This window comes from Triticum aestivum, chromosome 6A (assembly GCF_018294505.1).
Source record: "Triticum aestivum cultivar Chinese Spring chromosome 6A, IWGSC CS RefSeq v2.1, whole genome shotgun sequence".
Lineage (NCBI taxonomy): Eukaryota > Viridiplantae > Streptophyta > Magnoliopsida > Poales > Poaceae > Triticum > Triticum aestivum.
In genome coordinates, this window is record NC_057809.1 from 128,636,698 (window position 1) to 128,652,972 (window position 16,275).

Below are 16,275 nucleotides of genomic sequence, written 5' to 3' on the forward strand. Positions count from 1 at the left end.
GATTCGCGGAGGGGGGAAAGAGGAGAGAGAGGAGGAAGGGGGGCCGGCCCCCTCTCCTTGTCCTATTCGGACCAAGGGGGGGAGGGGCGCGCGGCCCATCTCTGGTCACCTCTCCTCTCTTCCACTAAGGCCCACTAAGGCCCATATACCTCCCGGGGGGTTCCGGTAACCTCCCGGTAATCCGGTAAAATCCCGATTTCACCCGGAACACTTCCGATATCCAAACATAGGCTTCCAATATATCAATCTTTATGTCTCGACCATTTCGAGACTCCTCGTCATGTCTGTGATGACATCCGGGACTCCGAACAACCTTCGATACATCAAAACACATAAACTCATAATATAACTGTCATCGAAACCTTAAGCGTGCGGACCCTACGGGTTCGAGAACAATGTAGACATGACCGAGACACGTCTCTGGTCAATAACCAACAGCGGGACCTGGATGCCCATATTGGTTCCTACATATTCTACGAAGATCTTTTATCGGTCAGACCGCATAACAACATACGTTGTTCCCTTTGTCATCGGTATGTTACTTGCCCAAGATTCGATCATCGGTATCCTATACCTAGTTCAATCCCATTACCGGCAAGTCTCTTTACTCGTTCTGTAATACATCATCCCGCAACTAACTCATTAGTTGCAATGCTTGCAAGGCTTAAGTGATGTGCATTACCGAGAGGGCCCAGAGATACCTCTCCGACAATCGGAGTGACAAATCCTAATCTCGAAATACGCCAACCCAACATGTACCTTTGGAGACACCTGTAGAGCTCCTTTATAATCACCCAGTTACGTTGTGACGTTTGGTAGCACACAAAGTGTTCCTCTGGCAAACGGGAGTTGCATAATCTCATAGTCATAGGAACATGTATAAGTCATGAAGAAAGCAATAGCAACATACTAAACGATCGGGTGCTAAGCTAATGGAATGGGTCATGTCAATCAGATCATTCAACTAATGATGTGATCCCGTTAATCAAATAACAACTCTTTGTCCATGGTTAGGAAACATAACCATCTTTGATTAACGAGCTAGTCAAGTAGAGGCATACTAGTGACACTCTGTTTGTCTATGTATTCACACATGTATTATGTTTCCGGTTAATACAATTCTAGCATGAATAATAAACTTTTATCATGATATAAGGAAATAAATAATAACTTTATTATTGCCTCTAGGGCATATTTCCTTCAGTCTCCCACTTGCACTAGAGTCAATAATCTAGATTACACAGTAATGATTCTAACACCCATGGAGCCTTGGTGCTGATCATGTTTTGCTCGTGGAAGAGGCTTAGTCAACGGGTCTGCAACATTCAGATCCGTATGTATCTTGCAAATCTCTATGTCTCCCACCTGGACTAGATCCCGGATGGAATTGAAGCGTCTCTTGATGTGCTTGGTTCTCTTGTGAAATCTGGATTCCTTCGCCAAGGCAATTGCACCAGTATTGTCACAAAAGATTTTCATTGGACCCGATGCACTAGGTATGACACCTAGATCGGATATGAACTCCTTCATCCAGACTCCTTCATTCGCTGCTTCCGAAGCAGCTATGTATTCCGCTTCACACGTAGATCCCGCCACGACGCTCTGTTTAGAACTGCACCAACTGACAGCTCCACCGTTTAATGTAAACACGTATCCGGTTTGCGATTTGGAATCGTCCGGATCAGTGTCAAAGCTTGCATCAACGTAACCGTTTACGATGAGCTCTTTGTCACCTCCATATACGAGAAACATATCCTTAGTCCTTTTCAGGTACTTCAGGATGTTCTTGACCGCTGTCCAGTGATCCACTCCTGGATTACTTTGGTACCTCCCTGCTAGACTTATAGCAAGGCACACATCAGGTCTGGTACACAGCATTGCATACATGATAGAGCCTATGGCTAAAGCATAGGGAACATCTTTCATTTTCTCTCTATCTTCTGCAGTGGTCGGGCATTGAGTCTGACTCAACTTCACACCTTGTAACACAGGCAAGAACCCTTTCTTTGCTTGGTCCATTTTGAACTTCTTCAAAATCTTGTCAAGGTATGTGCTTTGTGAAAGTCCAATTAAACGTCTTGATCTATCTCTATAGATCTTTATGCCTAATATGTAAGCAGCTTCACCGAGGTCTTTCATTGAAAAACTCTTATTCAAGTATCCCTTTATGCCATCTAGAAATTCTATATCATTTCCAATCAGTAATATGTCATCCACATATAATATCAGAAATGCTACAGAGCTCCCACTCACTTTCTTGTAAATACAGGCTTCTCCAAAAGTCTATATAAAACCAAATGCTTTGATCACACTATCAAAGCATTTATTCCAACTCCGAGAGGCTTGCACCAGTCCATAAATGGATCGCTGGAGCTTGCACACTTTGTTAGCTCCCTTTGGATCGACAAAACCTTCCGGTTGCATCATATACAACTCTTCTTCCAGAAATCCATTCAGGAATGCAGTTTGGCATCCATCTGCCAAATTTCATAATCATAAAATGCGGCAATTGCTAACATGATTCGGACAGACTTAAGCATCGCTACGGGCGAGAAGGTCTCATCGTAGTCAACCCCTTGAACTTGCTGAAACCCTTTTGTGACAAGTCGAGCTTTGTAGACAGTAATATTACCGTTGGCGTCAGTCTTCTTCTTGAAGATCCATTTATTCTCAATTGCTTGCCGATCATTGGGCAAGTCAACCAAAGTCCACACTTTGTTCTCATACATGGATCCCATCTTAGATTTCATGGCTTCAAGCCATTTTGCGGAATTTGGGCTTACCATCGCTTCTTCATAGTTCGTAGGTTCATCATGATCTAGTAGCATGACTTCCAGAACTGGATTACCGTACCACTCTGGCGCGGATCTCACTCTGGTTGATCTACGAGGTTCGGTAGTATCTTGTTCTGAAGTTTCATGATCATTATCATTAGCTTCCTCACTAATTGGTGTAGGTGTCACAGAAATAGTTTTCTGTGATGCACTACTTTCCAATAAGGGAGCAGGTACAGTTACCTCGTCAAGTTCTACTTTCCTCCTACTCACTTCTTTCGAGAGAAACTCCTTCTCCAGAAAGTTTCCGAACTTAGCAACAAAAGTCTTGCCTTCGGATCTGTGATAGAAGGTGTATCCAATAGTCTCCTTTGGATATCCTATGAAGACACATTTCTCCGATTTGGGTTCGAGCTTATTAGGTTGAAGCTTTTTCACATAAGCATCGCAGCCCCAAACTTTCAGAAACGACAACTTTGGTTTCTTGCCAAACCATAGTTCATAAGGCGTCATCTCAACGGATTTTGATGGTGCCCTATTTAACGTGAATGCGGCCGTCTCCAAAGCATAACCCCAAAACGATAGCGGTAAATCAGTAAGAGACATCATAGATCGCACCATATCTAGTAAAGTATGATTACGACGTTTGGACACACCATTACCCTGTGGTGTTCCGGGTGGCGTGAGTTGCGAAACTATTCCGCATTGTTTCAAATGTACACCAAACTCGTAACTCAAATATTCTCCTCCACGATCAGATCGTAGAAACTTTATTTTCTTGTTACGATGATTTTCAACTTCACTCTGAAATTCTCTGAACTTTTCAAACGTTTCAGACTTATGTTTCATTAAGTAGATATATCCATATCTGCTTAAGTCATCTGTGAAGGTGAGAAAATAACGATATTCGCCACGAGCCTCAATATTCATCGGACCACATACATCAGTATGTATGATTTCCAACAAAACTGTTGCGCTCTCCATAGTACCGGAGAACGGCGTTTTAGTCATCTTGCCCATGAGGCACGGTTCGCAAGTACCAAGTGATTCATAATCAAGTGGTTCCAAAAGCCCATCAGTATGGACTTTCTTCATGCTCTTTACACCGATATGACCTAAACGGCAGTGCCATAAATAAGTTGCACTATCTTTATCAACTCTGCATCTTTTGGCTTCAACATTATGAATATGTGTGTTCCTACATATTCTACGAAGATCTTTTATCGGTCAGACCGCATAACAACATACGTTGTTCCCTTTGTCATCGGTATGTTACTTGCCCGAGATTCAATCGTCGGTATCCTATACCTAGTTCAATCTCGTTACCGGCAAGTCTCTTTACTCGTTCTGTAATACATCATCCCGCAACTAACTCATTAGTTGCAATGCTTGCAAGGCTTAAGTGATGTGCATTACCGAGAGGGCCCGGAGATACCTCTCCGACAATCGGAGTGACAAATCCTAATCTCAAAATACGCCAACCCAACATGTACCTTTGGAGACACCTGTAGAGCTCCTTTATAATCACCCAGTTACTTTGTGACGTTTGGTAGCACACAAAGTGTTCCTCTGGCAAACGGGAGTTGCATAATCTCATAGTCATAGGAACATGTATAAGTCATGAAGAAAGCAATAGCAACATACTAAACGATCGGGTGCTAAGCTAATGGAATGGGTCATGTCAATCAGATCATTCAACTAATGATGTGATCCCGTTAATCAAATAACAACTCTTTGTCCATGGTTAGGAAACATAACCATCTTTGATTAACGAGCTAGTCAAGTAGAGGCATACTAGTGACACTCTGTTTGTCTATGTATTCACACATGCATTATGTTTCCGGTTAATACAATTCTAGCATGAATAATAAACTTTTATCATGATATAAGGAAATAAATAATAACTTTATTATTGCCTCTAGGGCATATTTCCTTCATGTCCATGTTAGGAAACCACAACCATCTATCGATCAATGAGCTAGTCAAATAGAGGCTCACTAGGGACACGTTATGATCTATGTATTCACACATGTATTACGGTTTTCGGTTAATACAATTATAGCATGAACAATAGACAATTACCATGAACAAGGAAATATAATAATAACCACTTTATTATTGCCTCTAGGGCATATTTCCAACAATCATCATGTGGTGTCTCGGCGCGACGAACTGTAGCAACGGTGCATACTCAGGGAGAACACTTATACCTTGAAATTTAGTGAGAGATCATCTTATAATGCTACCGCCGTACTAAGCAAAATAAGGTGCGTAAAAGATAAACATCACATGCAATCAAAATAAGTGATATGGTATTGCCATCATCATCTTGTGCCTTCGATCTCCATCTCCAAAGCACCGTCATGATCACCATCGTCACCAGATTGACACCTTGATCTCCATCGTAGCATCGTTGTCGGCTCGCAAACTATTGCTTCTACGACTATCGCTACCGCTTAGTGATAAAGTAAACAATTACATGGCAATTGCATTTCATACAATAAAGCGACAACCATAAGGCTCCTGCCAGTTGCCGATAACGGTTACAAAACATGATCATCTCATACAACAATTTATATCTCATCACATCTCGACCATATCACATCACAACATGCCCTGGAAAAACAAGTTAGACGTCCTGTACTTTGTTGTTACAAGTTTTACGTGGCTGCTACGAGCTTCTAGCAAGAACCGTTCTTACCTACGCATCAAAACAACAACGATTTTTCGTCAAGTGTGCTGTTTTAACCTTCAACAAGGACCGGGCGTAGTCAAACTTGATTCAACTAAAGTTGGAGAAACAGACACCCGCTAGCCACCTGTGTGCGAAGCACATCGGTAGAACCAGTCTCATGAACGCGGTCATGTAATGTTGGTCCGGGCCGCTTCATCCAACAATACCGCCGAATCAAAGTAAGACGTTGCTAGTAAGCAGTATGACTATTATCGCCCACAACTCATTGTGTTCTACTCGTGCATATAACATCTACGCATAGACCTGGCTCGGATGCCACTGTTGGGGAACGCAGTATTTCAATTTTACCTATGATCACGCAATATCTATCTAGGAGATGCATAGCAACAATATGGGAGAGTTTGTCCACGTACCCTCATAGACCGAAAGCGGAAGCGTTTAGTAACGCGGTTGATGTAGTCGAATGTCTTCCCGATCCAACCAATCCAAGCACCGAACGTACGGTACCTCCGTGTTCAACACACGTTCAGCTCGATGACGTCCCTCGAGCTCTTGATCCAGTTGAGGACGAGGGGGAGTTTCGCCAGCATGACGGTGTGGTGACAGTGATGATGAAGTTACCGGCGCAGGGCTTCGCCTAAGCACTACGACAATATGACCAAGGTGTGTAACTGTGGAGGGGGGGTGCCGCACACGGCTAGGAACAATTGATGTGTGTTCTAGGGGTGCCCTCCCCACATATATAAAGGAGGGAGAGGGAGGGAGGCAACCTAGGGTGTGCCCAAGTAGGAGGAATCCTACTTGGGCCCCTAGTCCAATTCGCCCCCCTTACCATATTTGGACAAGGGGGAAAGGAAGGAGGGGGAGGGGAAGGAAATATGAGTCCTACTTCATACTTTCCTTTTCCTCCTCTCCTTTCCCTTTCTCTCCACGTGGCTGGCCCTATAGGAAGTGCACCAGCCCCTTCTGGGCTGGTGTGTTCCCTTACTAGGCCCATTAAGCCCATATCTTTGCCAGGGGTTGCCCGGAACCCCTTTCGATGACCCGGTATCACCCGAAACACTTCCGGTGTCCAAACACTATCGTCCTATATATGAATATTTACCTATTGACCATTTCGAGACTCCTCGTCTTGTCTGTGATCTCATCCGAGACTCCGAACAAACTTCGGTCATCAAATCACATAACTCATAATAAAATCGCCATCGAACGTTAAGCGTGCGGACCCTACGGGTTCGAGAACTATGTAGACATGACCGAAACACATCTTCGGTCAATAACCAATCGCGGAACCTGGATGCTCATATTGGCTCCTACATATTCTACAAAGATCTTTATCGGTCAAACCGCATAACAACATACGTCATTCCCTTTGTCATCAGTATGTTACTTGCCTGAGATTCGATCATCGATATCATCATACCTAGTTCAATCTCGTTACTGGCAAGTCTCTTTACTCGTTCCGTAATGCATCATCCCGCAACTAACTCATTATCAACATTGCTTGCAAGGCCTATAGTGATGAGCATTGCCGGGAGGGCCTAGAGATACCTCTCCGATACACGGAGTGACAAATCCTCATCTTGATCTATGCCAACTCAACAAACACCATCGGAGACACCTGTAGAGCATCTTTATAATCACCCAGTTATGTTGTGACGTTTGATAGCACACAGAGTGTTTCTCCAGTATTCGGGAGTTGCATAATCTCACAGTCATAGGAATATGTATAAGTCATGAAGAAAGCAATAGCAATAAAACTATACGATCATTATGCTAAGTTAATGGATGGGTCTTGTCCATCACATCATTCTCTAATGATGTGATCCCGTTTATCAAATGACAACACATGACTATGGTTAGGAAACTTAACCATCTTTGATTAACAAGCTAGTCAAGTAGAGGCATACTAGGGACACTTTGTTTGTCTATGTATTCACACATGTACTAAGTTTCCGGTTAATACAATTCTAGCATGAATAATAAACATTTATCATGATATAAGGAAATATAAATAACAACTTTATTATTGCCTCTAGGGCATATTTCCTTCATTCATAAGGTTCGATCGGTAAAGATCTTCGTAGAATATGTAGGAACCAATATGGCATCTAGATTCCGCTATTGGTTATTGACCGGAGAGGTGTCTCGGTCATGTCTACATAGTTCTCAAACCCGTAGGGTCCGCATGCTTAACGTTCGTTGATGATATAATGTTATATGAGTTATGTGATTTGGTGACCAAATGTTGTTCGGAGTCCCGTATGAGACCACGAACATGACGAGGAGCTCCGGAATGGTCCGGAGGTAAAGATTGATATATAGGACGATGATATTTGGACACCAGAAGAGTTTCAGGAGGTATCAGGTAGTCATCGGATCATGAGAAGGCGGACCAAGGCATACACGGCGGCCGAGGACAAACTCCTTTGTGAGTGTTGGAGGGACATTGGGCAAGACCCCAAGACCAACGCTGAACAAAAGGCACCAACCTTTTGGACTCGTGTCCATCGTGAGTTCCATGAGCGCAAGAAGTTTCCGCCGTATCACATGCAAATCACGCGTGGGTGGGTGTCCATTTTGAAGCGTTGGAAGGTGGTATAACAAGAGTGCAACAAGTTTTGTGCCACTCTTGAGAGCATCAAGGCACGCCCCGTGAGCGGCATCGGCGTGGAAGACATGGTATGCTAGCAAGCACCCCTCTTTGTGTCATTCCGTTTATGCTTGCATGTCCATTTCCATATCCATTTGCCAATATGCTTGCGTGCAATTCATTTGTAGGCATTCCAAGCTTTGGAGGCATTTAAGTTCCAACACGATGGCAAGTCCTTCAACCTCTCGCATTGTTGGAGAGTCATCAAAGACGAGGAGAAGTTCAAGGCGCAATATGCCGCCCTTATGTCGCGTGGGCGGAAGAAGGCCGTGGAGGACGTTGGGGACGGCGAGAAGCCACGACCGCGGGGGAAGACCAACTCCAAGAAGGAGGACAAGTGGGATGCAGCATCGAATGCCTTGATCGCAACCGTGGAGGACATGATGACCTAGAAGGACTCAAGGGAGGAGAAGCGCCGGCAAGACAAGGAAGAACAAATGAACGCCTTCATGGAGATCCAAAGGAGGAGGCTTGAAATGGAGGCGGAGAAGCAAACAAGGATGCTTGAGATGGAGGCGGAGAAACAAGTCAAGATGCTAGAGATCGAGGCCGCCAATGCCAAGACCAAGGTGAAAGAAGTGGCTCTCGCTAGCATGATGACGAGGGTGGAGATCATGAAGGTGGATCTCAACACCGTGTCGCCAAGGAAGAGGTTGTGGTTCGAGAAGATGCGTGCCGACATGCTCAAGCTCGACGACGGGTGACCTATGGCGGCGAGTGCCATCCTTTTCTGTATGTCGGCAAGTGTGCTGGCATGACCACGGCCACGATGACGTGGTCGAACTCCCACCCCTTTTTGTGTGCTGGCATGTGTGTCGGCCGCTGGCAAGTGCGCCAGCTAAACTGTGTGGTGTTTTTTCGAAGCTGGCATTGTATGCCGGCACTGGCATGGTGCCGACATGAACTTCGGGCGACGACATGGCCGCTGGCATGATCTATGGCTGCGGGCCTTTTTCAAAATTTGCGTGCGGGCACGAAATAGATCGCGGCCGTCGGACGCACTGCCGACCCAAATCTTAAAAAACGCGGACGCCGAGCGGGCGACCGACCCAAACGGACAAATAGGCGGACGAAAGTGCCGTCCGTTTGGGTCGGCGCGTTGGAGTTGCTCTTAGGCATGATAACAAGACTTGCAATTGCAAACCAAACGTTTCTGTAGTGATACACATTTTATGTCACAGGAGCTAACGTATTAACAAAGTAATTGTTTGATCAGCGCTTAGCTGAACCAAACAAAAAGTTCTTTAAAAGGTATTTCTGCATTATACCCGCCAGCACCAAGTATATACATCATCAGCCAGCCAGGCGTCAACTGGACCTAAAGCTTTTCCCGTTCACCCGTGCACGTGCGCAGCATGTACATAGCACGTTCGGGCTCTCGCCTAGATTCGGAAATGCACCAGAGATTCACTACTCACTGTCGCACGAGGTACGTAGTAAGTACAGTACTACGTACGGTCGATATTGATCACTGCCCCGTACCGCCGCGCGTGCCCGGCTGCAGCGCCAGCTTGGCGGTGTCCTTCCACAGCCGCGCCTCCATCTCCTTCTCCATCACCTTCCGCTCCGCGCGCCGCAGCGACGCCTCCAGCTCCTCGATCCGCTCCCGGCTCCTCCGGTGCAGGAGCTCCTGCAGCCGCCTCTCCAGCTCCACCGCCGACACCCCCTCGTCGCCGCGCCCCTCCTCCTCCTCCTCCTCCCCCTGTCCGTCCTCTGAATCTCGCCACCGCCTTGCACTGTAGCCGCCTCTACCGGCTCCGGCTCCGAACCCCCCCTCCAGCTCGATGAACGACTGCCCGTCCGACGACGACTGCATTCAGACGAACACAAAGAAACACAACACGCAATTATTTGCCTTGAGTTAACTGCTACGCAACATCATGAGCAAAAGTGCAGAGCTCAGTGTATTCGCGAGAGGAATCAATCATTCAAACCTCGGGTGTTCCTTGCTCGGTGCGGCAGTTGAGCTGAAACTGCTCCCCAGCCATGAAGCCCGATGGGTCCTCCACTTCAGACGACGTCTCGCTCGCGGTCTCCATGGCAGAAGAGGAGGCGGCAGCGCGGCCACACGGTTCTCGCTCGAGGTCGAACAGCGGGTTTCCTGTCAGCGCGTAGAACGGCCCGTCTCTCCGCTTCCGTCCAGCGCGCTTATCACGACGGAAATGGCGAGGACGCGCCGGTTCGGGAGAAGACGAAGAAGTGGCGCCGGCGTCTTGGCCGTCCGTGCGCGTACGGGACGAAGCGTGGCACTGGCACGGCGAAGCAGTCGTCGTGCCGACCTTCGTCGTCCTGACCACCAGCTGGTCCCTCATCTCCCGCAGGAGCGCCTCCATCTCCGCGCGCACCTCGGCCATCTTGTTTAGCTCTACGCATGTCTTGGCGAGGAGGAACAGCAGGCTCAGCCCCATGCCGGCAGTTTCCGTCGGCGACGCGCCGCTGCTCGGCGCTTTCCATCCTGCTGCTGCACGTACGCGCGCGACGATGCAATGGCACGCCAAAGTGATTCTCAGAGATTCAGCGAACAGAGGCTAGCTGTAACTAGACATGTAGACTGAGAGCACCAACGAGCGCACGCAGACGCACCTGAGGAGTCCGTGGACGCGGCCTCGCTCTTCTCGGCGGCGACCTGATCCTTCCGCCCGCCGCCGCCTTTCCTGCCGAGCCTGACGAACCGGAGCCGCGCGCAGGTGAACACCGGGATGCGCAGCCGCGGCGTGCCGGGGGAAGGCGGCGAGGGCGGCATGGCGTCCTCCCCCGCCACCTCGTCTCCGCCGTCGCTGTCGACGAGGCAGTCGGAGATTCTCTTCTTCTTCTTGGTCGTCCCCGCTGCTGCTCCGTCAATGCCGCCCCCTACTGCCGATGCCATCGCGCACGAGCTAGAGTCCGAAAGAGAGCGCGCGCGGGCAGAGAGAGAGAGAGAGAGAGAGAGAGAGAGAGAGAGAGCAAGAGAGATAGAGGGCAGAGGATGGGCAGGACGCGTCCGCCGGCGGGCGTGGCGTGTGGAGAAAAGCAGCGAAGCGTGGGCGGGCGGCAGAGCAGCGGGGAGTGGCGTTGGTACGGTGTGGACGCGGGACACGTCGTGGCGCGCCTGTTGCCGGACTGTGGCAACTGCCCGGCCCGGCCCGGGGAAAACAACATTCCCTATACAAAATCCGCGGGTGGTCGGCCTGCGTCGTCGTACGCGACGGAGGAGGTCGTTGGAAAGAACAGGATATAATGGCTCGAACCAACGATCGAATCTTCTCACAACTGGGGATGTGCAGGGTTTGCGTTGGCCGGACGCCCTCGTCGTCGCCGATCTTCCGTGCGCGGTCGTGCTCAGGCCTCCAGGGCGTCGCTCACATCACGGTGGCTTAGAGAGCATCAGACCATCGGTTCAACGGGGGCACCCACAGTGGCCTGATGGCGCGGCACAGCAATAGCATCTCCTGTTGTGACATCCTCCTGTGCCGTGCTCCCATGCCACTGCTGATATCCACTGTTAATGTAAGTGCAAGTGCAGAGACGTTGGCTGTCGCGTGGGATTATCAGTAAGCATATTACAGTATACTAGTACTACAAGATAATCTAGTCCTACTAGTCTTGAAAGATAGTAGTACTGCTAAATCCAACATGGGCACCTCTCAATCTCATGCGTCAGGTCGCATCAAGATCGGGCAGGACCCCCCGGCAACAGTTCCATTCCTCCAATCATTGATCGCCGATGCAGTATATTTTACTTCGAGGTACTTGACGCCCCGTCTGATTAGCAGCATGGCCGCCACCGGCGTAAGACGCCGTTCCGGGCCGGGCCCCCCGCCGAGCCCCGCCAGAGGCGACAGGACAAAGAAAACCGTCGCGGCGCCGTGGGGGCGACCCATTCCGCGGCTCTGCCGACTTGCCGCCATCCCTTCTCCATGCATGAGTTCACAGACCAGTCCGCAGGCGCGCGGCGGTACCATACCAGTATGGCAAGACGGCCCCCGACAAAGCAGACGAGGCCGTCGCCGACGGCGAGCCGCGCGGACACCGGCAGGACTCTGATCCATCACCCCCGGGTTTCCCTCCGATTTGACGAGCGCATGTGTGCGTCCCTCTCGTCATGGCTGTTGGCGGATCTCGACGGATCCGGCCCGGTGACTCGGAGATTGGACGCTGGCGAGTCTCCGAGCCACGGAGTGTTGATTGATCGATCGACGGGTCGGGAGGTCAGATCTACTAGTCTGTCGTGTTAGCGTGGTAGGGTGCAGCATGCGGCGTGATTAAAGCCGGCGATTTCGCGGGCAGGGCGTCGGAATCGATCGCTCGACGAAGCTTCAGGCTAGCTTCCTGCGTGTGCATGCAACTGGAGTAGGAGTACTAGGAAACGCAAGATGTAGGTGTCATGCAGAAGCGTGGAAGCTATCGCTGGAACCATATAAGTGGCACGCAAGACGCAACAAATAATACAGAGCGGTTCCACGGTTACGACTTTTGGTTACAACAACCAGAAAGAAGATTAAGAATTCGTATATTAGGATAATCAACTAACAACGATAGGGACGACTTAAGTTCACAAAATAACATCGAAGTGGTCGTGCCGGAGTGGTTATCGGGCATGACTAGAAATCATGTGGGCTTTGCCCGCGCAGGTTCGAATCCTGCCGACCACGCATTTTTCTCTCTCTCTGTATTCGGTTAGAAATGTTATTTTGCAGAGTAAACCATCTTCTTATTATTTTTACAGAGTTTTTTTAATTTCCTAAAACACGGGGTTATTTTGTTCCGATTTTTCTCAATCAAGATAATTTTAAATCACTCCCTCCGTTCACTTTTATAAATCGTCTCAGATAAATGAAATTGAGTTGTTTTGCACATTGTCTGAAACGTCTACGAAGCCTTATAAAAATAAAGAGAGAGAGTATTATTTAACATCTTATATGGCATAACACAATAAGGTAGGAATATCTCAAAATCAATGTTCCATTTGGGGATAATGTTCATGCAACTTGTCAAAGTTGTCACAAAAATTGTACGTAATCCACACCCAAAAAAAAGAACAATGCTAGAAATCATGTGTGCTTTGCTCGCGCAGGTTCGAATCCTGCCGACCACGCATTTTTTTCTCTCTCTCTGTATTCGGTTAGAAATGTTATTTTGCAGAGTAAACCATCTTCTTATTATTTTTACAGAGTTTTTTTAATTTCCTAAAACACGGGGTTATTTTGTTCCGATTTTTCTCAATCAAGATAATTTTAAATCACTCCCTCCGTTCACTTTTATAAATCGTCTCAGATAAATGAAATTGAGTTGTTTTGCACATTGTCTGAAACGTCTACGAAGCCTTATAAAAATAAAGAGAGAGAGTATTATTTAACATCTTATATGGCATAACACAATAAGGTAGGAATATCTCAAAATCAATGTTCCATTTGGGGATAATGTTCATGCAACTTGTCAAAGTTGTCACAAAAATTGTACGTAATCCACACCCAAAAAAAAGAACAATGCTAGAAATCATGTGTGCTTTGCTCGCGCAGGTTCGAATCCTGCCGACCACGCATTTTTTTCTCTCTCTCTGTATTCGGTTAGAAATGTTATTTTGCAGAGTAAACCATCTTCTTGTTATTTTTACAGAGTTTTTTTAATTTCCTAAAACACGGGGTTATTTTGTTCCGATTTTTCTCAATCAAGATAATTTTAAATCACTCCCTCCGTTCACTTTTATAAATCGTCTCAGATAAATGAAATTGAGTTGTTTTGCACATTGTCTGAAACGTCTACGAAGCCTTATAAAAATAAAGAGAGAGAGTATTATTTAACATCTTATATGGCATAACACAATAAGGTAGGAATATCTCAAAATCAATGTTCCATTTGGGGATAATGTTCATGCAACTTGTCAAAGTTGTCACAAAAATTGTACGTAATCCACACCCAAAAAAAGAACAATGCTAGAAATCATGTGTGCTTTGCTCGCGCAGGTTCGAATCCTGCCGACCACGCATTTTTCTCTCTCTCTCTGTATTCGGTTAGAAATGTTATTTTGCAGAGTAAACCATCTTCTTGTTATTTTTACAGAGTTTTTTTAATTTCCTAAAACACGGGGTTATTTTGTTCCGATTTTTCTCAATCAAGATAATTTTAAATCACTCCCTCCGTTCACTTTTATAAGTCGTCTCAGATAAATGAAATTGAGTTGTTTTGCACATTGTCTGAAACGTCTACGAAGCCTTATAAAAATAAACGGAGAGAGTATTATTTAACATCTTATATGGCATAACACAATAAGGTAGGAATATCTCAAAATCAATGTTCCATTTGGGGATAATGTTCATGCAACTTGTCAAAGTTGTCACAAAAATTGTACGTAATCCACACCCAAAAAAAGAACAATGCTAGAAATCATGTGTGCTTTGCTCGCGCAGGTTCGAATCCTGCCGACCACGCATTTTTTTCTCTCTCTCTGTATTCGGTTAGAAATGTTATTTTGCAGAGTAAACCATCTTCTTATTATTTTTACAGAGTTTTTTTAATTTCCTAAAACACGGGGTTATTTTGTTCCGATTTTTCTCAATCAAGATAATTTTAAATCACTCCCTCCGTTCACTTTTATAAATCGTCTCAGATAAATGAAATTGAGTTGTTTTGCACATTGTCTGAAACGTCTACGAAGCCTTATAAAAATAAACGGAGAGAGTATTATTTAACATCTTATATGGCATAACACAATAAGGTAGGAATATCTCAAAATCAATGTTCCATTTGGGGATAATGTTCATGCAACTTGTCAAAGTTGTCACAAAAATTGTACGTAATCCACACCCAAAAAAAGAACAATGCTAGAAATCATGTGTGCTTTGCTCGCGCAGGTTCGAATCCTGCCGACCACGCATTTTTTTCTCTCTCTCTGTATTCGGTTAGAAATGTTATTTTGCAGAGTAAACCATCTTCTTATTATTTTTACAGAGTTTTTTTAATTTCCTAAAACACGGGGTTATTTTGTTCCGATTTTTCTCAATCAAGATAATTTTAAATCACTCCCTCCGTTCACTTTTATAAATCGTCTCAGATAAATGAAATTGAGTTGTTTTGCACATTGTCTGAAACGTCTACGAAGCCTTATAAAAATAAACGGAGAGAGTATTATTTAACATCTTATATGGCATAACACAATAAGGTAGGAATATCTCAAAATCAATGTTCCATTTGGGGATAATGTTCATGCAACTTGTCAAAGTTGTCACAAAAATTGTACGTAATCCACACCCAAAAAAAAGAACAATGCTAGAAATCATGTGTGCTTTGCTCGCGCAGGTTCGAATCCTGCCGACCACGCATTTTTTTCTCTCTCTCTGTATTCGGTTAGAAATGTTATTTTGCAGAGTAAACCATCTTCTTGTTATTTTTACAGAGTTTTTTTAATTTCCTAAAACACGGGGTTATTTTGTTCCGATTTTTCTCAATCAAGATAATTTTAAATCACTCCCTCCGTTCACTTTTATAAGTCGTCTCAGATAAATGAAATTGAGTTGTTTTGCACATTGTCTGAAACGTCTACGAAGCCTTATAAAAATAAAGAGAGAGAGTATTATTTAACATCTTATATGGCATAACACAATAAGGTAGGAATATCTCAAAATCAATGTTCCATTTGGGGATAATGTTCATGCAACTTGTCAAAGTTGTCACAAAAATTGTACGTAATCCACACCCAAAAAAAGAACAATGCTAGAAATCATGTGTGCTTTGCTCGCGCAGGTTCCAATCCTGCCTACCACGCATTTTTTTCTCTCTCTCTGTATTCGGTTAGAAATGTTATTTTGCAGAGTAAACCATCTTCTTGTTATTTTTACAGAGTTTTTTTAATTTCCTAAAACACGGGGTTATTTTGTTCCGATTTTTCTCAATCAAGATAATTTTAAATCACTCCCTCCGTTCACTTTTATAAGTCGTCTCAGATAAATGAAATTGAGTTGTTTTGCACATTGTCTGAAACGTCTACGAAGCCTTATAAAAATAAACGGAGAGAGTATTATTTAACATCTTATATGGCATAACACAATAAGGTAGGAATATCTCAAAATCAATGTTCCATTTAGGGATAATGTTCATGCAACTTGTCAAAGTTGTCACAAAAATTGTACGTAATCCACACCCAAAAAAAGAACAATGCTAGAAATCATGTGTGCTTT

General features: G+C 45.5%; 1 protein-coding gene and 1 non-coding gene across 3 annotated transcripts; one reads left to right on the plus strand and one right to left on the minus strand.

Moving 5' to 3' along the window:
- Nucleotides 1-9,258: 9,258 nt before the first annotated feature.
- On the minus strand, nucleotides 9,259-11,292 carry LOC123130456 (uncharacterized). 2 transcript variants are annotated; one of them, XM_044550351.1, is made up of 3 exons: nucleotides 10,706-11,292; nucleotides 10,057-10,580; nucleotides 9,259-9,932 (listed from the first exon to the last, which is right to left on the minus strand). In XM_044550351.1, the coding sequence occupies exons 1-3, from the start codon at nucleotides 10,986-10,988 to the stop codon at nucleotides 9,591-9,593; spliced, it is 1,149 nt and encodes a 382-aa protein (XP_044406286.1). In that variant the 5' UTR covers nucleotides 10,989-11,292; the 3' UTR covers nucleotides 9,259-9,590. The 2 variants fall into 2 exon arrangements, with proteins under 2 accessions (XP_044406286.1, XP_044406285.1); XM_044550350.1 differs by having other exon boundaries at nucleotides 10,057-10,583; nucleotides 10,706-11,287.
- Nucleotides 11,293-12,671: 1,379 nt separating this feature from the next.
- TRNAS-AGA (transfer RNA serine (anticodon AGA)) lies at nucleotides 12,672-12,753 on the plus strand. Its single transcript has one exon. It is a non-coding gene; the product is annotated as a tRNA-Ser (tRNA).
- The last annotated feature ends 3,522 nt before the right edge of the window (nucleotides 12,754-16,275 follow it).